Genomic DNA, 23,482 nt, shown 5'->3' with positions numbered 1-23,482 from the left:
TAGAAATATTGTCCTCTCAAAATTCCAAGCAGCATAGTGATACAATTCCTTCCTGTCATGGATTTTTATTCCCTTCTCCCAGAGTTCATACTGATGGGACAGGTGTTTGCACCCCTCTCCTCTTCATGGGTGTGTTGTTTGGGCATCAACCTTTGATATTTCACAATGGTTCATTTGGTTTCAATGGGTCTTCTTGAGTGCAGGACTAGCACTTTACTTTAATTAATGCTTCTTTCCTATTTGGTGAGTTACATGTTAGAGAGGTTTACAATGCAAACACTCAATATAACTTTATACCATGTGATACACATGTTATAAGTGAGATCAATACATTCAGCATCCTACAAGCGTTTCATCAAGTCTAAACACATTCTTATAAACTTAACATCTATTTTATCAGTGCTAACCCACAGGGTGAGCCAGATTGGTTTCCAGCTATGCATTTGTCAGTGTTGAGTGAGACCTAGGGGCCTTGACATAAGCTGGCTGCACACAAACCTAAACTAGTAGGCCTCACTACAGGCTTACTAGCAAATCTGGATTTAAATAATTGATCTTAATGTGTTCTGTTATAACTTCCTGTTTTCCTTAAGAGAGAGGTTCCCATTGGTTGGTATAACCATTAAAACATTGATTTGATTATTTACAATTAAATATAGCTTTTATATTAGTTTAGTACATCTTACTAACCAGGAGGATGCACTGTAGCTATACACACTTATTTAAGCAAGTATATAGCTTTAGCTTAACAAATATTTATTTAAATTTTAATTGCTAAGTTTTTTTGTTATATTAAAATGTATTTATTATTTGAATAACTTTTAGTCATCATTTGTGTTAGCCTGCATCAGACTGGAAATTGGAATTAAATTAACCACTCAAAATGAATATCTTTAAATTGTTTTGTTTGCAAAACAAAACTATTTCAAATATGCTGGATACATAAGAAAAAAATAAAAATTATTTCTGCTAAGATTTTCCACGTGACAACTGAAAGTACTGACATTTGGGGGGAAAAAGTACAGTGCCAGATTTCACTACATTGTAAAGACTGAAAATGGTACAGATACTTAATGCAGTACAGGGTATATAGTGCCATGTTTATAAAGTTTGACCTTAAAAGTTAGCTGAATATATTTTCCCCCTGATTCTGCAAATGAAGAAGCAGACTTTAACTCATTAAATGTGAAAAGACATTGGAATTGTAGTACATTGTAATGAATTTAGGCCTTAACAATAGTTATAATAAATTCAACTGTGGTTTTTAATAATTTTTTTAAATCAACCTTTGTCCTTCAAAAGACATCTGATTTCACACTATGATCTGCAGTGGAAATGACTGGGGTAAAAGTGGAAAGGAAAACCAAACTCAGAGTACCTTTCAATGCTTTCTTTCTGATTCACACTGTCCCTAGCTGTTCCAAGCAGACATTGACTATTTGTGTATGTCTACACGGGGATTTAAGAAAACCCTGCGGCTGGCCGGGTCAGCTGACTCTGACTCCCGGGTTTTGGGCTCCAGGGTTGAAAAATTGGCCTGTAGATGTTTAGGCTCATGATGAAGCCCAGGCTCTGAGACCCTGCTAGTGTTGAGGGTTCCAGAGCCAAACATCTACACAGCAACTTTTAGTCCTGCAGTCTGAGCCCCGCCAAGGGGCTTTTATCACCATGTAGATGTACCCTTAATTGAGCTTTGTCCTCCTCTGAATTCTTCCCACTCACGTTTTACTGTTCAGATGTTTGCCAGGTAACACTTTCATACCAATTTTGTGGTGATCTTTTTGTTGGTCCCCTAGTTATTTTGTTTTTTTTCCAAACTGAAAGGATATCATACTTATTATTACTGAAAACATAAACTCTTGTTTAGCTCATGTAAAGAAATGGAATCTAAAATGTATAATCAGTTTAAAAACACAACTGTTTTTGTTTTAGATTAGCAAAGAAGTGAAAGAAAAACTTGCTGTCCAACTGCTAAATTCAACTCCTGGTCTCAGTGGAGCTAAAGTAGAAGAACTGGAATTTTATAAGGTAAGCTAGAGCTGATGGAAATTGTGTAACAATACTTAATGTAAATGTCACAATTGCGTGTTGTCTCCACCTCTTTAAACTAGGGATGTAAAATGTTAACTGGTAAGCATTAGTCTAAACGGTTAACCCACCTTAACCGTTAACCCGCGGGCTGGCCGGCCCAGCGGCCCTGCACCGCCCGGAGCATGCCCAGCCCTGGCTGTGCTGGCTGGCCGGCTCTTTAATCGGTTAACCGTTTAAACGAGCTCTGGTCAAGTGAAAAATTCTCTAATTTATATCCCTACCTTAAAACCTAAGGTTCCCAACTTTAGGTTATGTGGTTCAACTGTTCCCTATTGATTCTGATATTTGAATTATCTGGTGCTTAGGAGCTCCTGTTTCTGGCAGGAAGAATTTTTAGGATGAGGAAATCCTTTACTAATGGGAAGTGGAGTGTAGTCATTGATTGCAGATTACAGTGTCTTTCCACCTGACTGGTCAAACTGGTTTTCTGACTTTAGTCTTTCATCTATTGCACTTTTCCCTTTCCTTCCTTTTCATAGAATCATAAAAATGTACAGCTGGAATGGACCTTGAGAGATCATGAAGTCCAGCCCCCCGCACTGAGGCAGGACCAAGTAAACCTAGACTATCCTTGACAAGTGATTGTCCAACCTGTTCTTAAAAACCTCCAATGATGGGGATTTCACAACCTCCCATGGAAGTCTGTTCCAGAGCTGAACTACCCTTACAGTTAGAAAGTTTTACCTAATATCTAGCCTAAATCTCCCTTGCTGCAGATTAAGCATATTACTTTTGTCTTTCCTCCCGTGCACAGTGAGAACAATCGATCACAGTCCTCTCTGTAACAGCCCTTAACATATCTGAAGACTGTTATCAGGTCCCCTCTCAGTCTTCTTTTCTCAAGACTAAACATGCCCAGTTTTTTAATTTTTCCTCATAGGTCAGGTTTTCTATACCTTTTAGTCTTTTTGTTGCTCTTCTTTGGACTCTTTCCAATTTTCCATATCTTTCCTAAAGTGTGGTGCCCAGAACTGGTCCACAGTAGTCCACCTGAGGCCTCACCAGTGCTGAGTAGAATAGGACAATTATCTCTGTTGTCTTACATACAACACTTCTGCTACTACTCCCCAGAATGACATTTTAAAGCATATTCTCCACTCCAATTATCCATGTCATTAATAAAAATATTGAATAGTACCGGACACAGGACTGACTACTGTGGGACCCCGCTAGATACGTCATCGCAGTTTGACAGCGAATCATTGATAACTTCTTTTTGAGTATGGTCTTTCAACCACTTGTGTACTCACCTTATAGTAATTTCATTTAGACCGCATTTCCTTAGCTTGCTGATGAGAATGTCATATGTGACTGTGTCAAAAGCCTTACTAAAATAAATATATATCATGTCTACTGCTTCCTCCCTATCCATCAGACTGGTAACTCTATCAAAGAAAGAAATTAGGTTTGTTTGGCATGATTTGTGCTTTACAAATCCACGTTGGCTATTCTTTATAGCCCTATTATCCTCTAGAAATCTACAAATTGATTGTTTAATAATTTGTTCCAATATCTTCCCAGGGATTGAAGTTAGGCTGACTAGGCTATATTTCTCTGGATCCTCTTGTTTCCCTATGTAAAGACAGGTACTATGTTTGCCCTTCTCCAATTCTTTGGGACCCCATCTGTACTCCATGAGTTCTCGAAGATAAATGCTAACGGTTCCGAGATTGCTTCAGCTAATTCCTTAAGTACCCTAGGATGAATTTCATCAGGCCCTGCTGATTTGAGTGTATCTAACTTTTATTTAAATATTCTTTAATCTGTTCTTTCCCTCTTTTTCTTCTCTGCCAGTCAAGACACTCACAGAATCTTTCAGCATCATCCCCTCTCACTCTGAAATGCTTTTAGTAGAGAATCAAAGAACCTCCTTGGCTTTCCACAATTGCAAAGATAGTTGACTCTGCTTACCGCACCTCACATCTCAGGTCTGAAGAAGAGCTATTTGACCCTCTGCAAGCTTGAGCAGCTTGGTGGTGGAAATGAGATAGGTCTCAACATCTCAGGCTCTGCTTAGAGGAAGTTGCCAAGACCATCACCTACCAGAACCCTGGTGTCAGGCTAGCAAAGAAGTGCCTCCAATAACTCCCTTCTTCTCTTCTCTTCCCTTCCCCAGCACAGATTTGGGACTGGGGCAGACAAAGCGATACTGCCATCTCCCCCCAGTTTGGACTTGGGTGGCTAGAAAATCCACGGAGTAGCAGCAGTATAGAATCATAGAATATTAGGGTTGGAAGGGACCTCAAGAGGTCATCTAGTCCAACCCCCTGCTAAAGCAGGATGAATCCCCAGATAGATTTTTGCCTCAGATCCCTAAATGGCCCCCTCAAGGATTGAACTCACAACCCTGGGTTTAGCAGACCAATGCTCAAACCACTGAGCTATATCCTCCCCGAGCAACTTACATCAAAGGTGGTAATCTGCTTATTGAGAGCCCTCGTCTAAAGTGTATTTACCTCTAGTGAATAGACTAAGAAGTGGGGGAAGACATCAGCAGTACTCTGCAAAGGCAGATGGGTCCAGACTCTGTTAAACAAAGGACACATAAATTCAACAAACTTCTACATTAACTTTGATTCTTCCATTTCCATGTTCCTTCCTTCCCATTCCCGATGAAGACAGTCAGGCTCAGAAAAATTATCTTGTAACTTGAAGTCTGTAAAACGCAGTGAATCCTATCCTTTATCCTAAATGGTTCAGAATGGCTCTTTCTGTTTTGTGATAGCAAAAACATTTGGAGGAGATGAACTGAACATCAACTTCTGAATGGTCAATGAATACATTCTGAAAAGGCATTTCAGAATAAGAATTCTTGCGGTGGGAAGCTGGATTTGGCTGTTCTGGGACTGGTCAGAAACCTGGTTCTGGCATCTCTAATAGCTCATGCATTTGCACTGGGTTCAGTCAAAGGAAGAGATCATGATGTTTACCCCAGGTCATCCCCTTGGTAGTATTTTTGAAATTTCATACTACAGTTGTGCTTCGGGGAGAAGGAACAGGATTTTGTGAAGGTTTCTGAAGTCTTTATTTTATGAAGTTATTACATCTGTATTTCCTTCCCATGGACTGTTTATATATATTTCTGGAATTTCCAATCCTGAAAGTAGTTCCTAGCTGCAGTAAATTCCTTCAGTCAGTGAGGGAGCTCACAGATGTTATGAGTAGGTGACAGAAGAAAACCTATTCTTTACATGCTTACTTATTGCTTGTGTTGTTAGGAACCAATTTGTAACAATCCAACCAGTGGCAGAGGTTGTAGGGAGCCTCCTATCACTTGTATGTGGAGTTATGAGATGCTGTTTGTGTACTTGGACTTCTCTCGTGCTGGCTTTTTGTGTTCAAATTTATAATATGGGTTTCTTATTTACATAAGAGTTTTTAAAGCTTTCCAAGTACTATTGGTTAAGTTAGATTTGAAACGGGTGTTTGCAGCATGTCAACTGAGGGGTTTCAAGCTTTCTGCTTTTCAGACCTCCCCATTATAAGGTGGCAGCTTTGAGTCTGTTTCCAGTCTCCAGACACCAAAACAAAATAGTGTGTAAGTTTCATATTTCTTCTTTGAGTGGTCTCTGTATATTCCCACTTGTGGGATCAAGATGCCTGTGCCATATGAGCTTCTGGGGCCTTCTGGAAAGCATTGTCCATTGGGGCCACTCACCCCTCCTTCTCCCTCCATCCCGCAGGGTTCTGAGGGCATAAAGGGGGAGGACCCCCAAGTGCCCTTCAGTTCCTTTCTAACTGCTGAAGGTGCAGAGGGACTTGGATTGCACACTGTGTCCTTGATGCTTTCCTCATTGTTTGTTCTTTTTTTCCTCTTTTTTTCCCTCCGCTTTTGAGGCAAATTGTGTTTATAGTTAATCAGATTTTTCATTTAAAGAAGTGAGAAGATGTCAAAACAAAGGCAAGCTGGGTAGTTGTGGAGGAGCAGGAGGACCAACATACCCCCATGTTCACGAGGGAGGCCTCTCAGATCTACTTGATTAAACTGGTGCTGAGTAAGTTCAGCGTCAGCTTCAAAGATTGTCCCACAGGAGTGGGTTTGCCTGCCTCTTGCATCCCTGCATGTGGGAGGCATCTCAGGCTGGGCAATGTTGAGGTCCTTATGTTTGTCCTAAGTATCATACTTTGGTATAGTCAGAGAACTTTGTCATCATTTGTAGCAGGCCAAAGCTTATCTACAAGTTCGTCAGTCTCTAGGAGAAATGTGAGGAACCTGTCGTGGTCCAAAAGTTGTCCTTCTGTTGTACTATGTTGCACGATTCTCACAGACTCATTGACCTATGGCTGGGCTTCAACCTCTTGGAATTGTCAGTCCTCATCCAGGACAATGGCAGCATCTCTGGCAGATCCTCATGCTGTCTTCATTGCATCATGTTGCACGATTGATACTGCAGCCTGTATTTTTAGCAAAAATATTCCCTCATTAAGACTAGGTTTAGGAGAGCAAGATCTATTGCTTCTATTCCTTCTTGATCTGGTATCCAGAGCTCATGCTTGTTTGGCAGCTCTGCAGTTCTTGTTTATCTAGACCTCCTCCACCCCACCTTTCAGGGGATGTACTGCTTGCTAAACTCCAACAAGTGGGAATATGCAAAGTCCACTAAAAAAAAATGAATGTTACTTGCCTGTAACCAGAGGGCTTTGAGATGAGCCTCTGCATATTCACACTCCCTGCCCACCTTCCCTACATCTTCGGAGTCTCAGGTTAGAAATTCCTGAATTAGTGTCAGGAATTGAAGGGTTGCTGGGGCCACTCCCCCTTTTATACCTCAGAACCTTCTAAGATGGGAGGGGCGACTGGCCCCAGAAGGTACTGGAAGCTTGCGGCACAGATCCCACTTGATCCCACAAATGTGTGTGTATATAGAGGCTCATCTCGAAGAACTCTGGTTACAGGCAAGTAACATTCATTTATTTATAACTTTTAGTCTACCTGTATATTCTCTTAATGATTTGGAATCCAAAGCCAAAATTTTTAAAGTTGGTTACCTAAAGATAGGTACCTAAAATAAATAAGTGGCCTGACTTATTTTTTTCCCTGTGTGCTGAGAGTAGATGTCAGCTTTTCTGAAAACTTAGGACATTTTTATTTTGAAAACTTTGGCTTCAGTTTTTGAGAGTCGTTATTTAAAAACAAACCTTTGTTTCCTGTTAGCAATCCCTTTGTGTAATCTTGAATTGTGTGGATGCTGTGTAACTATAGATTCTATTAACATGACACTTCTCAGTTCAGTGCTATTCTACAGTTGGTTTCTTTCTCCTCCCATCTCAAATCCAGGTTCCTTTACAGGATGCTATGGATTTGTTTAGAGTAAGAAGAGTTTACCTTCTGAATGCCTTCGCATATGTGCCTCAAACGGACATAGTTGCAATTGTTTTAAATAACTTCAGAACCAAACTGTCTAAGGCCCTTGCGGTAAGTACCCGTTTTTTCCTAGCTAGTTTTGTACCTTTGGGACCACTTGTTAATTCACTTGCTGCACAATATCATGCAGCAGCTGGTCAGAACATTTCACCTGGTGGGTGTCAGTCTGAAAAATTCCAGCTAAACATTATTAACATTTGCTTGCTGTGCTTAAAGTAAAATAAAATAAAAAAGACTCGTGAGGATAAACTGAAGGAACTTAATTTGAAGTAAAATTGGAACCTTCTGCCAGGGATATTGTTAAGGCAATATCCTTTTTAGAATGTTTAAATGAAGATGCTCATTTGTGATAGCTCAGATAGCCACTAAGCTTGTGTCTCAGTAACTCCCTTCTTTAGGGCTATAGTTACACTACAGCTTAAGTTGACAAAAGTTATGTTGCTCATTAGCCACCCCCTTGAGTGACATAATTTATGCTGTCCAAACCAGTGCTTATGTCGGCAGAAGAGCTTCTTCCATTGACATAGCTACTGCCACTCGTGGGCTGGAGTAATTAAGCCGATGGGAGAGCCCTCTCCCGTTGGCTTAGAGCGGCTACACTAGAGAATTCTCTAGTGTAGCCATAGCATAAGTTGTGTTCTTACACAACAGGTGGTCCTGCCCATATCTCCATCCCAAGGGTTTAGCAGTAATTTCTTATGTGGAAAGTAACATAAATCTTACTGAAGATGTTAACCCTGGATGCGACTACCTTTTTTTTTTTATATTACTCTATTTTGCAGCAATTTTAGGTGTAGATAGGAAGGAAATATGCAGAGAGAGATCTTAAGTGAGAATTACAGTAATACTAATCCCTAACTTGTACCCTTACAACTCCTTTTCAGACAATATAGGTTCTCACTGATGTAGGAGGATTTCACTGAGACCTCAACCCCTCCCCCTCCAATGTAATACTGGAGCACCAAACAAAGTTACCCCTTTTGAAATGGCACCTCTTTTGTCTCCACTCAGCAATACCATTGCATAAAAAGCCCTACAAGCTATACCTTGAGGTAATTTGTGCTTCCATGCTGTGCCGGGGAAGAGCAGGGAGGGGATAGAATCATAGGATTAGATTCTCTTGGCAAATCATTCTCAGTCCCATCAGCCTGTAGAGGGACCTGGGAGAGCAGTGTCACATCGCCTAATCCCGTCTCGTATTTAGAAGCTAGATCTGACCTTAAAATCTATGAATTTGGAGAGTGGTTGAACATAGTTTAGGTTTTCTTTCTCTCACCCCCATGACAGTGGGATGCACAAGAGCATTATATGCAGTATTCCTCTGTCTCTTTTTGGTTTGATTTTTTACATCCTGGTGTTGCTCAGTCTGTTCAATTTGAATGAGTAAGCAGAAGTGATAGCAGCCTTCAGAATAAAAGAAGAGGATTGGAGAAAGAGTTTCAAAACCTCGTTTCTGTTGAAAAAACAGACAAATAGTAACTGTTCCTATTCTCAGTAACTTGCACTACCATTATAGGTGAGATGGGCCCTGGCCCTACTGCAATACAAATGTGTGGTGAAGAGATCAAATTAAAAAATTGATTTACTTTACAATATTTATTTAATTTTGCCACACCTCTATTGCCAACCTTTCCTTCATCTTAGATTTTCTTTTCTTTTTTTATTGCATGCAATCACTTCCCTTCTGTACTACTTACGAGGGTTTGGGAATGGAAGCCATTGTATTAAACTTTGTCACTAAGTATTTTAAACTACCATCTATATTTGTGTGTTTGTTTTAGGGGTTGGGAAGACTGAGAATTAAGGATATTTCATTGCAATAAAAATAACCAAGATGGTAGAATTTAGGAATAGCTGCCATGGAGGGGTCCTGATTATAGATAATATAGAAAATAAGAGGATATGCAAAATACTAAAATGTTCTTAAAGCCGTTTTATCCTTAAGTTATTGGTATGTTAAACTCAAGTTAAAACTGAGACTACAACGTTTTTGTTTAAACTATTAAAGGCACACAATGAGATCACTGTGGAAGAAGCTCTGTTTGGCATGCAGTTTTTTCATTATAGTAATTCAAGTTTGTAGTCTGATACAATCTGCAGAAGGAGGTATTTGTATTTAATTAACATATAGTGATATATTCTTATGCTAATGCTGCCATTAATGCTGTACAGTATAATTGAAGCCAGAGGCATCCTTATTTTAGTCAATGAGTAACATTCTTGAAAGCTAAGAAGCAGTCTAATTAAAACAGTTTGCCACAAGCCCAATAGTTAAGTGATAACCATTGAAACCTTTTTGCTTTTTCAAAGTCACTGCAGTTTTTGTGTAATGTGGGTAATCAAAATGTATAACTGCCTTGTTTTTGTTTGGTGCTGGAGAATAATCTCACATTTTGATAGATACAATATTGCTGTTTGTGATATCATCTGATTTGAATCTTGGGTTCTCTTGTATCAAGCCTTAAACTGATTACTTTTTAGTGTGGATTGAAAAAGACTACATACACATGAAGCAAACCCTTAAAGGGCACTAGCTCCATAATTGGTATGAATTCTGGAGTTCTCTTTCAAAGCATCCTATGTTTGGAGCAAATTGAGTCAGTGCAGACTATTGTTAGTTTGTATACAGTGCTACTGGGTACTACTTCGGCAGTCCTCCAACTGCTGTCCCATGCTACTTTGTGGACATCTGCGATCGACCTGTCTGTTTGTTTTGGTGCCCTCCATCACTCTAGGGTCAAGTTGATTCGAAGCAGCTGTCTGAGGCATGTTGTATGGCTTCTTGAGTAATATTGCAGTAATGTTTGAATCCAGGAACAAATGGCCAAATTCTGGCCATTCACCAGTTTTTAATCATGGGGACCAGAAAGGAAGCATGGGATGGATGGAGCGGAATTATGGGATTTTGGGGGTTTGACCATCAAGTCCCTGAATTCTGTTGGCTTTCACCTGGCTGTTGCTATGAATCCCCAAAATGTACAGCAAGAAGCATCCCAGAATACACATTACTCAGCAGTGAAGCGAAAGACCATGGGATATCCGCCCATATGGTTTATGCTTAGTGTGCACCTAGCCCATTATGTGTACACACTGATGCAAATTCCAAGAGGGTGGAGCAGCTCTGTCTGCATGCTGTTAGTGCGGCATACGTATTGCAGACCATCTAGTGTAGACAAGCCCTAAGAGAATTTGTGTGAGTATCTGGTGAAGGTCAAACTACTACCAAAGGAGCTGTATGGTTACCTTCACGTGGTTCTTGCAAAGTCACTAGAGTTCTATTTTGATGTACTCTAAAACTGAATTTGACTGTATTTAAATAGATTTCATTCTGCAGTTATTTCAAATTGTCAGCATGAAAAAAATGGAGATGCACTCTTGACTGTTAAATTGGAAACACTTCTGATTTGATTTATTTATGCTCTAGACCCTCCAATAAGATTTATTAAGAAGTTGAATGTTTAAAATAGGATCATGGTGGGATTGACTCTTTAAATGCATGTAATTTTAGTTTAATATCTAACTTCTAACTGATGGCACAAGTCATTGTATTGTTTGAAATCATGTGAAACAAAACACTGAAAATGAAGAGAACTATAGTAGGCTTGGTGCAGCTTGGTGTAGCCTAACTGTGCATCATTAAGTTATTTTGAAACTTTAAATTGTTAGCATTGTAAGAAAGAAACTGACATTTCCATTAGGTGAAAGCTCCTTTTTGAGGGTTTAACGTCTTGGCCATTTCAAGTGCTCTTGAGCTAAAGCTTAACATGAGTTTAAAACTTGCATACAGGTTTAAAACAGTGTTAAATATTTAAATATTTTCAGCAGTTAAATTTTAGAGCTTCAAAAATGTACACAGGATTTGTTTGTGTTTCCATACACTTGATGCTAAAAGGTTCTGATGAAAACACTTCTGTCATTTGACACCTGGTCCCTGATTAGTACCGTCATTAAGGGGACCATGTAAAAATAGCTATTGGGTGCAGTGTCTGATCTTAAACTAGAAGGTCATATCTGAGACAAGGTAGCTTCCAGTCTGGGCATGTTTCCATCTCAGATACGTGCAAAGCAGGTTGGTTGGCCTTCACTTCATACATTTACAAAATATTGTTTAGATTTCACCTCTGGTGTGGAATCCTGCTTCAGGGTCTTAGTCCTTCAGAAGTTTTTTTCTGATGTTGATGAGCCCATGTCCTCCAACCCTCTAAAGCTTTGTTTCTTTCAGGATGTTGTGTATTTGAGATGAAAATTTTGAAGTGTGTGTAGATAATTAGTCACTGAGCTAGAGAAACTGAGAATAACTCTATAGCCCTGTTGATAGAGCACTCACCTGGGATGTAGGAAATTCAAACTCCCCTGCTTCCAGTGGAAGAGCTGAGCTTTAATTAATGGAGATATCCTATCTCCTAGAACTGGAAGGGACCTTGAAAGGTCATCGAGTCCAGCCCCCTGCCTTCACTATCAGGACCAAGTACTGATTTTGCCCCAGATCCCTAGGTGGCCCCCTCAAGGATTGAACTCACAACCCTGGGTTTAGTAGGCCAATGCTCAAACCACTGAGCTGTACCTCCCCCCTTCAATAGAAAAGACTGAGAGCTGCCCCAGTATACCCCCAAAGCCCAGTGATTGGCACACTCTTCTGGGACTGGAGAAGATCCAAGTTCAAATCCCTGCTCCACCTCACGCAGAGGATGGAATTGAACTTGGATCCTGGGGCAGAGTATTCTAACAACTGGGATAACGGTTGTAAGGCGGGGCGTCACCTGCTCCTGGCTGTTTTGTATGAGTTTAGGTGTGCTCAGAACACCTGGATTGGGTCCAGCAAGCAAGGCAGGTGAGGGAATGACTATGTGAAGAGCCCAGTCTGGGTGCATGAAACCTAAATGCCTACAGAGTTAGCTGAGCAGGGGTTTTGATGGTCTCACTGGTGCCTAAATGTTGGATTTAAGGGCCTAAAGACGCAGTTAGGTGCTTTAGTTGTTTTGTGCATTTAACCCTTAATTTTCATTGTTCTGTTTAAGGTATTTTTTAAACATTGATTTGTGATTGGCTAACTTCTTTTATTCGTGGATCTTTTATTTCCTATCAGGAATGCATTAATGTTCTGAAGATGGTGGTAGCAGTCTTTGTGGCATGTGTCCAATAGTCAGAAGTAATGTCTAGCACCCCGACCCACTACAGTTGTATTTAGGAACCAAAAAGCTCAGCGCTTTGGGGGAGTTTCTCCCTATTTTGTACTAGAGAGAACAAACTTTGGGAGCTGGAATCCTACTAGAATGATATTTTCAGAGAATCAGAATTATAAAATAATTACCCTTTCACATTGAGAGAATAATATAATAGCTTGAGATCTTCAAATGGAAAATACTGTATAATTGCAAGTTAAAAAAAACAATCAATCAATATTAATGCCACAAGCTTTACAACATGTTTAAAGGTGTAATACAAACCAAACGAGGAGAAGCAGTTAACTTAATATTGGCAGCTTATTTGACAGTTACTGCTCATTGGAAGGACCTGCATATCTCTACAATAGATTCATGGTTTGGAAAGGTTTGGTGTAATCCCTCACTGGGGTCAATTACCATCCATTAAATAATTTTTATTTTGGGATCTCTGTTACCTTAGTAAGACACTGTATAAGCATCTAAATCCCCCCTCAATGCCCAGTATCACTTGGTTGTGCCTGTCTGCTTCTGTGATCTGTATATTTTAAATGTAACACTGAAACCATGGGTGTTGTATTAATTTTTAGTTATAAAACTAGATATTCTAAATCTAATAAGGAGAAATTAGCAAAGACAGGCTTTTTCTGGTACTCCTAGCTAAGATTCTGAAGTAGCAGAAAAATACAAATTCTGAAAGTTTACCAGGATTTGGATGAGGTTCAAGTGTTAATATGTAGAAAAACTCTCATTCTTGAAAGTCTGGTGTTCTGAGGTGCTAGAATACCTTTCGGGTTGAGTACCTCTTAACAGCCTTAGGCAGGATATTAGGAATACCTAGTTGTCATATAGTTCTTTTAATCAATAGATCTTACAAAGGAGGTCAGTATCATTATCCCCATTTTACAGATGGGGAAATTGAGGCATAGATGTGATTTCCCCCCCCCCCCCTGCCCCCAAGATCAGACAACAGACTGGTGGAGAGTCGGGGTAGAAGAACCCTATTATATGTTAAATTGATAGGTTTAATATTAGGGGAGAGGGATAGCTAAGTTTATAAGACCATTTGATAATATTAACCCTCATTCTACTATGGAATGCCCTATCTGGAAAATGTAAACCAGGCATTTCACTTTGAACAGTTGAAAACTATACTGTATTTTTCTTAATCTATTAAGGCATTTTTTCAATTATATCATCAAGGATATTTGAACTTTAGACATATTCAATAAATCAGATTTTTTCTGCCCCAAACCATTTTATGAAAAGGAAAATCTGGCATAATTTTAGATTTAAAGAAAGCTACCAAGAATTATTTTAAAAGGACAAAGGATTTCAGGAAAACGTATCTGTTTATAGCTTTCCATCCCAGATACAAGACAAAAAGGTTTCAAAATAGTCAATTGCCATGTGACTAAGCTGCTTTATCTGAGTCATATGTAGCAAACAGATCCTCCTCCTGCAAAGGATTAAAGCTAACTCCATGACACAGTGAAAGCTGCTTCTTGGATGGAAAATGTCTGCTTCTTTGGAAGAAATTCTGTGCCGAAATTTGGTCAAGTATTCACATATTTACAGAGCACTATACAAACTTTATTTGCTATCCTCTCTCCTCTTTAGAAGCATTATTCATTAGAAATCTCTATAGAAGTATAATAATTATTGAGCTAGAATGATTATTTAGAAGGTATTCTCTACTTTTCCTTTGTCTTCATTGCTTTTCAGTTCCCTACAGTGAAGACAAGGGGACATATTTCTCTGAGAAAAATGAATTTAATGGAGAGGAACTGGTTTTTCTCTTTTCAATAACTAGTCCTTATCTTGACTAATTAGGCCAGATACCTTTTTTTTTTAATGCACAAGTATTCTGGAATCCCAATCTGAATGAAATTCTCCAGGGAGCTGGAATTTGATCCTTAATAATTAGCTGATACAGACTTGTTAATATGTTCCTTGACCCCCATGTGGTGTTTTTAGTAAATGTAAGGTAATGTATGCTCCCCAAATGACATGTTTAACAAACCTCTTTATTTAAATATCATAATTATCAATTTAGATTTTAAAGCCAAAGTCTACATCTGTTAAAACATACCTCCTGGCTTACCACATGATTTACAGCTTGATGTTTCTTGCTGTGCAGAACTGCTTTCGTTGACACATGATTTTACTGAAACACAACAGATTTTATCCATATTACCCACTTGTGATGAGAAAATATCAGCAGATTCTAGTTGCTAGGGAACAACAGAATACTGAAATAGCTTTTTTGGTACTTGTAAATTCGGTTCTTTGACAGTTCCACTTTCATACAGCAAAAAAAGTATTCAGTGACTACAAAGAAAGATGCATCATTTGTAGTTTCCAATTTAAAAACTTTTGCACAGGTAGGATCTATGAACAATGTTATGGGATGATTAAGTATGGCGAGTGTATTTTAACTGTGGCAGAACATTCAGAGGTGTGTGTGTGTGTGTATATGTGTATATATAATATACATGATTGTATACTTATGGGTGTTAGTATATAATAAAATTGTTATTTAATTTTTTTAGGGTTCATGGGCTTCTAAAAGTTTTCTGTTGCCTGTATTGCAAAAGCAAGGTCAGAGAACAACAAAAATCATTATCAGTGAACCATATCACTCTGAGTCCCAGTCCAATGCCTTAACCACAAGATAATTCTTCCTCTTATACCCTTGCATTTTAGTAATATTCTGTTTTAAAATCCTACTTGGCTTTTCATTTTGAGAGAATTTATAATTTTTTAAGGAAATATACAATATAGTTTAAGTTTATTTACTGAACCCAGGTTACTCTTTGTGTCTTATGCTCATGTCTGTTTTGTGGTGGTAATTGTCTTGAAGTAGAGAGATGATTTTTTTACATTATATTCTGTAATAATTTATTTAAAATTAACATCCACCAATGATGGAAATTTTATTACCTTATGTAGAAATGGTGCATTTAATGTATTGCAGTGCTGAAATTAATAATGGTCTGTATGTTTAATGCCTTTCTGTCATCTGGGATTCTCCATATCAGTGTAAAAACAGGAGAGAATACCTTGCTGATCCCCTGCTCTGTCCCCAAGCCTTTGTGTTGAAGTTGACATTCTTAGGCTTCCAAGATCACTTTGTGACATCACTTTTTGGAATTAGTCAGCTCAGCTCTTTACCTTATCCTGCGGTTACTGCTGAGAGAAGTAAAGAACTCTCTTAACCCCTTTGCCAGGTTGTGTGCACTGTTGTGTTCAGAAATGAGAAATGAAGACAATAATCTACAGGTATTCCATAAGGCAGATCAAAATAATACTACTATCCCACTATATAGAGCTTAGCTGAAATGTGATATGAAATAGCCTGATGGTGAATAAGGATTTAGAAATCATAATAATAATTAATTAACAATGAATTCTTAAGCTTATAGCACATTATGAGGCTGTTGCAATGTAAGCAGATGCATTTATACACATGTACATAATTAAGTTGTCTTCTCTATAATTTCCACAGCCTTTGTGCTATTTTACATTTTTTTTATATTGAGCTGAAAGTACATGTATAAACTTTTTAGGAAATCATAACTTAAGCATCTGATGAACTCTGCATGGAGGTTGTTTTATGTATAGATAATAGCATTTGTTATTTAACAAACCAATTAATAGCATAGCTAATACAGGTTGAAACTCTCTGGTCCGGCAACATCAATGGTCTGGCATGATTTTATTTTATGTTTTTTATGCTTTATCTATTTATTTCCTTGTGCCAATACAGTAAAATTGTGTAACACTAACCCTTTGTTGTGAAGAGAGCTGGTAAGCCTTGGCTAGGTCGCATTGAAGTGTTGTTCAGTTTATTTGCCTTGGCGAGATAAAAATAAAGAGAGACCTGCTCGCTATAATATTGACCTCCCATGGTTCGGCAAATTCTTTGGTTTGGCACCGGTCAGGTCCCGAGGGTGCCAGACTAGAGAAGTTCAACCTGTACTAGTGAATATATTGATATGCTTCATGAAAGCGTTTTTACCTAGATTTGTTTGCAATAATTTGACGCTTACTCTGTAGCCTTTAGGAATGTTGTATTTTATAGAATCCTTCACTAATGGATAAATTGCTGTTGTGTATGTAACTGAATATGTGTGCATGCAGCATTAAATAAAAATGCAGTTTGGTATTTTTCTTAATCCAGATTGCTTTCCATTGTTTGACAGAGAACACTCCCTGAATGTTCTGTTTTCTCCAGTTGGCAGTTGAAAATGCTGCATGCAAAGTAATAGATACTAGAGTACCAGCACCCTATAAAGAGGATGCGAGGCGTTTGACCCACTTAGGACAAGATGCTTTTTCAGATGTAAGGGTTTTTTTATGGGTTGTTTGAAATGTATGGTAGGCTTCAGAGATAAGTGAATGTAGAACACATCTTTTTACCTTGCCATCTCCCTCCCTTTGGAAAAGTTGCCAGCTTAGAGCTCAGACTCCTTACTTTGACAATACCTCTGTGGCACTGAGTTTATCAATCTTGCCCACTCAGCAGAACTAACATGCAAGTGCAGGAACAGCCTATGATACCAACACTCAGTACTATCACAGGGAAGGGTGGGGAGTGAAGGGAAGGGTTCTCGGTGCCATGATTGGTGACATGATAGTGAATTCTAATGTGGTATTATGAAGGATTATACCACTGTCTGTGCAGTTGGTTCACACAATGGAAATATATTGGGGGAGCACAAAGATATAGTGCAGGGGTGGCCAAACTGCAGCTCATGTAGCTCTTTTACAGTTAAAGTGCAGCTCGCAGGGGCTCCCCTGCTACCCCCCATTCTCCACCTACCAGACTAAGGCAGGAGGAGCTCAGGGTGGGGCTAGGGGCATCTGCCCTGCAGGGGAGGGGGGTCTCGGCGCTTTAGCCTCACAGCAGGACCTGCTGGGGCTCAAGGCTTCAGCAGGAGTGGGGCTGAAGTCCCAAGGCCCAGCAGGCACGTCTTGCAGCCTGAAGCCCTGAGCCCCGGCAGGTGCACCAGGCTCTCGAACTTCTGAAGACTATCATATGTGGCTCGGAGGGTCAGTAAATTTGGCCACCCCTGATATAATGGGTTCATGTGATTATATTTATCTTCTATTGTGATATGCATGGTGTATGCACTATATTGTACAGTAACATACCTGTCAAAACATGCATTTCAACATGTACATTTGTTCTGTGTTATAATGGATGTGTAAAGTAAACAGTAGTTTCTAATCTTTGCAGTATATTTATCTTGTCAGATTTCTGATATTTCTTAATTTTTATTCCCAGGAAGAACATAATCTAAAGATGAAAAATAATTCTCTCGTGTCAGTTGTTTTTCCTGTGTCTGTGCCAGTAATCTTTTTATTAAAGCCCACAGACTAATTATATAACAAAATTGACCATAAAATATTATTTGTTGTTCTTTTGTCTTCAGATTTGTGTGTGTGCACGAGAGATTGGTTATAATTCATGCATTACCATAGTTGTCTGGTAGATCAGACTTAGTGTAAAATTGTTGTGCATAAAACATAACAGATGTCACTTAAGGTGGAAAAACTTTCATGTTTTAAACGCTGATCTTTTGATGGTACAAAACTTTTTAGAAGCTTCATTAATAGTCAGCGGAAGTAACATTTTATGACTTTATTATCATTAAAACATTATGCAAATTTATTAGAGCTTTGATTGAAATATAATGGGGAAATAAAGAGTTAGCAACAGTGGGTTGTTGTGATTTGTAGAATTCTTATTTGTTTACTAATGCTTATTGACATGTAAGGAATGAAAGAGATGGTGTGTTAGTCTAATCTTGTCATTTAGTTGATAAAAATGTAAAGAGATGATAATGCTCCATTTTGCAAATAAATAGTACTTGTTGTCACAACACATCCTGAACCCATCTAATTAGAAGTGCTATTGCTCACTATGTCATCCAGTGCATAAAAGGATGCAAATTATATAAGGAACATATCCTTTCATGTATTGGTATTTTTACAAGCACACATGCTTATGTATTATTTATACAGCATGATAGGTGTTCATGTTAAACATATTAAAATGCCTATGTTCCAAGAAATTTACAGTGCGAGGTTCTGATTTTATGGGGTGCTGGGGTATGGCCTGTGAAGTACCTAAGACCTTGCAGGATTAAGTCTAAAACTGGACTGAGAACTGTGATGGATGTGGATGATGGTAAGTACATTTATAGCAGAGCATGGTAGGTGGTTAGAATAACTGAATTTATTTTCTCTCCTTTTTGTTACTAAATACACATTCTTTAGCCTTAGCTACACTATCCTTTAAAGAGAGTTTGAAATTTGTTTATTGGTCAGTTTCTAACTTAGTTTGGCTGGCCAGTATAGACAAGGCTAAATGGTCTTAGAACCATATTTAAAATATTGTTTTAAAATTGTGTTCAAATATGCTTTGTTTGAATTCCTTAGTGGATGGGGCCTCTTTTTAAATTGACATTTAAAAAAAATTGAATTGATACATAAATATATTTGTCTTAAATATTTGAGAAGGAGAGTTATGATTGAAAGGGAAAGGGAAAACTTCTGTTTCTTTCTGTATGGAGCTTTTGACTTTTTTTTAAGGTAGGTCTTCATTTGTGGGGTGGTGGAAGCAGAGACTGACCCAAGGTCTGGGAGAGGCAAACATATATTCCTCTCTGGAAATTAAAATGTATTGTGCCTTTTTTAAATCACAAGAAAACAATTTAGATGACTTATCTAATCTTCAAGGGTGTCCTTGAGCAGAAAGAGGAAATAGTGCATTTTCACTGTTAAAATAGCACAATTAAAATAATTACAGTATGTAGTTCTCTACTGTGACAGACCCAGACCAGTGGGGTACAGGAGTCTGGTAGAGGGCAAATATACTGGTCACTGGATGAGTAGTTTTCTGTTCCCTGAGTGACCAGAGCAGGGACTGCACTAGAGTAATCAGGAACCTGCTAGAACCAGTTAAGGCAGGCAGGCTAATTAGAACACCTGGAGCCAATTAAGAAGAAGCTGCTAGAATCAATTAAGGCAGGCTAATCAGGGCACCTGGGTTTTAAAAGGAGCTCACTTCAGTTTGTGGTGGGTGTGTGAGGAGCTGGGAGCAAGAGGCGCAAGGAGCTGAGGGTGAGAGGGTGTGCTGCTGGAGGACTGAGGAGCACAAGCGTTATCAGACACCAGAAGGAAGGTCCTGTGGTGAGACTAAGGAAGGTGTTTGGAGAAGGCCATGGGGAAGTAGCCCAGGGAGTTGTAGCTGTCATGCAGCTGTTACAGGAGGCACTATAGACAGCTGCAGTCCACAGGGCCCTGGGCTGGAACCCGGAGTAGAGGGCGGGCCCGGGTTCCCCCCAAACCTCCCAATTGACCTGGACTGTGGGTTCTTCCAGAGGGGAAGGTCTCTGGGCTGTTCCCCAACCCACATGGTGAATCTCTGAGGCGAGAAAATCCGCCAATAAGCGCAGGACCTACCAAGATAGAGGAGGAACTTTGTCACACTACATAATGTAGCTTTCAGTATAATAGTGTTCTTTTGACCATATTTTCCTACTGTTTTACATAAGTTACAGTGGAACATAATTCGTACCTACATAAGGTTGACCTAGACCAAGGATTCTGAAGCTTTTATTTTTAGCGTGGACTACAGTTGAATACAAAGATTGCCCTGTGGACCCACCACCTCTCCATTTTGTGGTCATGTGAACCACCTTCCCTTCCATTTAAGAGTGCAGAACATAATTGTGGTAAATAGAACAATTCCTTACAAAAATCTGTACTATGGAAATATTTGGAAAATATTTTAGGAATTTTTTGCAAGTCAATTAGAAGGGTAAAATGCGGAGGAGTGCTCCGTAGGACTCTTCATACTCTGTGGTATATAGACTACAGCTAGAGAATTTCTGATGTAAACTATGCTTCAGAGAACACTTACATTTTCCATTGACATAATCCAGGATTGAAAATGGAGCCTAAAGATCACCTCCTCACAAATTTATAAAGATACAGTTGCCATATCACTAAAATAATTTGGATAATTTTTCTATGGTTATCAATGTGTCATTTATCAGGAAATTGGGGCTCTAATTTTATGCCCTGGTATTTTAAAGCATTGTCTTTTGAGATGAAAGCTCATCAAATCTACACAGCTAAAGCCAGCAAGAGGAAACTGGCAAGTAGAGACTTCTGAAGCCAGTAGTTAACATTTTTCCGTAGCTGATTCTGAATTAATTCCATGGTATTTGCCAAGCTGTAGATTTGTGGTAAACCAGGAGGCTCAATGTTAGGTTTCTAATTGCTTCATATTGAGAGATGGGGTAAATTTTTAAGAAATATGATTTATTTGATAATTGTAACTGCAGTCCAATCTGTGCATGAAGATGATTTTTTTTTGCCATTGTGTTGTCCTTGACCCCTGCAGTTAGCAATATGAAAAAGACAAAAAACCTGATCTTGATGCTTTCTCATTTTAATTCTGTTACTGCGTCCAAGGATATAATGAATTGATCTAGAAGGTCATTCCACGACCATCCACATGGACTTCAGTAATATCAGTCACCTTAAAAGCCAAATCACAAATAGATCACCACTTAATTTAATGGAAGTTTTGCCTTTGACTTCTGTGGGAGAAGAATCAGACTCTTAAAACCCTAAATAGTTGCAGACTACTGGCCCCATCTCTGACTGTGATATTTAGTGTCTTGTTCAGAATTGTGAAAAATGTAGTTCACACTCCTCGTTGTTAATGATAGAATGATTTTTCAGCTGGTACTCTAACCTCGTACCTAAATATAGATGAGGTTTACTTAAACTTTAACCAGCTGTTTAAACTGAACTATAAGATGTTATGTTTGATACAATTCTGATATGGGAAGCTCTGTCACTGGCATGCTATTCAGAGGACAGGCTTAATCCCATACCAGGGACTGACAGGTTTGATTCTGCTTACTCTAGTTTCAAGTTTCAGAGTAGCAGCCATGTTAGTCTGTATCCGCAAAAAGAACAGGAGTACTTGTGGCACCTTAGAGACTAACAAGGGGGCTGAAGACTTACTGAAAAACATGAACACTCGAAAGGAAATATTATGAAAATGAATAATTTTTTTGTTAATTTAGGCATAAGTGAGCATTTATTGTTTTTCCTTATGTACTTCAAATTTACCCTAATTTATTTTATTTTCATGCAGCAAATTGAATGCTTCTTTCAGAAATTCCTAGATATTTCAGTGATACCCTCTTTATAAATACCGAAGGTGTAGTTTTGTAGTTTGGGTCTTACCTGTGAATGATTGTGTTTATTGGATTAATGTTAACACTTAACATCCACATCCAGACTACCTCCACAAAGAACTGTGTGTGTTAGGTATAATTACCCTAGCTAATTTTACGCTTCTCCCAACCCAACCCAAAAACAAATTTTAACAATGTCTCCTGAACAGCACATATTAAGCTTTTAATTTATTTAGAAATAAAAAGGGGCTTTATGATTATTAATTTCAAATATTTATTAAGTAATGCATTTTTATATAAAACAAAGCTTTGAATTCCAAGGACTCAGATGCATCTTAGTTGGTTTAGCGACACAAAGATCATCATCTCCTTATAGGCCATGGACCATGCATTCTTTTGTCTTTATGTACAATGCTGAAAACCCTGTAAGCACTTATAAGCTAGCTTTGCTCTTCTGGTTTATTATTATGTGATTTAAACCTCTTAACATACGAAGACTTGCAACACACAACTTTCCTCTTAACTCTCATTCCCTATGATTGAACATTTTGTATGGGAAGAGAATTGTTGTGAACACTGAAATAAAGTGACTTTGCTATTTCAAAACTTACTTTATAGTTTGAAAATTGCAGTTTTGTAGTTGTAAACATAATATTGAAATACGCTTTTATAAACTGATTCAAATCCTATGTATTAAACAAAAATCCTTTTTCTGAAAACTCTGCTGTCTTAAAGCTTATTCTGTGCATTGGGCCAGTGAGATGCCCTGGCCTTATCTTTTGGTTTCTCTATTTTTAATCGTCAGAAAACTGATTTCTTTTTGGATTGCTCCGGGGGGGGGGGGAGAGGAGTGTTTTTAGCAACATTATGAAGGTCATATTGTAGGCTAACAATCAGAGTCTCTTAATAGTTTTAACAAACTGAAAGGTAGAAAAAAGTAGGGCTGTCAAACGATTAAAAAAATTAATCGCACTGTTAAACAATGATAGAATGCTATTTATTTAAATATTTTTGGATGTTTTCTACATTTTCAAATAAATATATTTCAGTTACAACACAGAATACAAAGTGTACAGTGCTCACTTTATATACCTTCTTTGCATTTTATCAAATCTGCAGCGAAAGTGTTCTTATAATGAACAACATGTGCAGAGTCGTCATCCGAGACTACTGTAAAATGAAATATGGCAGAATGCAGGTAAAACAGAGCAGGAGACATACAATTCGCCCCCAAGGAGTTCAGTCACAAAGTTAATTAACACATTTTTTTTTTTAACGAGCATCATCGCATGGAAGCATGTCCTCTGGAATGATGGCTGAAGCACGAAGGGGCATATGAATGTTTAGCATATCTGGCATGTAAATTCCTTGCAATGCTGGCTACAAAAGTGCCATGCGAATGCCTGTTCTCACTTTCTGGTGACATTGTAAATGGGCAGCATTATCTCCCGTAAATGTAAACAAACTTGTTTGTCTTAGCGATTGACTGCACGAGAAGTAGGACTGATTGGACTTGTAGGCTCTAAAGCAGGGGTGGGCAAACCTTTTGGCCTGAGAGCCACATCGGGGTTCCGAAACTGTATGGAGGGCTGGGTAGGGAAGGCTATACCTCCCCAAACAGCCTGGCCCCCACCCCC

The 23,482-nt window shown here is 38.6% G+C and overlaps 1 protein-coding gene across 1 annotated transcript in view; it reads left to right on the top strand.

The window, feature by feature from the left end:
- The window catches only part of PRIM2 (DNA primase subunit 2), a 266,903-nt gene that overhangs the window by 48,116 nt on the left and 195,305 nt on the right, over window positions 1-23,482 (top strand). Inside the window, exons 6-7 of the mRNA XM_026654855.1 lie at window positions 1,933-2,028; window positions 7,370-7,507. Of these exons, the coding sequence (XP_026510640.1) occupies window positions 1,933-2,028; window positions 7,370-7,507 (234 nt within the window). The remainder of the gene's footprint in view (window positions 1-1,932; window positions 2,029-7,369; window positions 7,508-23,482) is intronic.

Source organism: Terrapene carolina, unplaced genomic scaffold, assembly GCF_002925995.2.
Source record: "Terrapene carolina triunguis isolate 2854851 unplaced genomic scaffold, T_m_triunguis-2.0 Scaffold42, whole genome shotgun sequence".
Classification (NCBI taxonomy): domain Eukaryota; kingdom Metazoa; phylum Chordata; order Testudines; family Emydidae; genus Terrapene; species Terrapene triunguis.
This window is presented reverse-complemented; position numbering and strand designations above follow the sequence as displayed.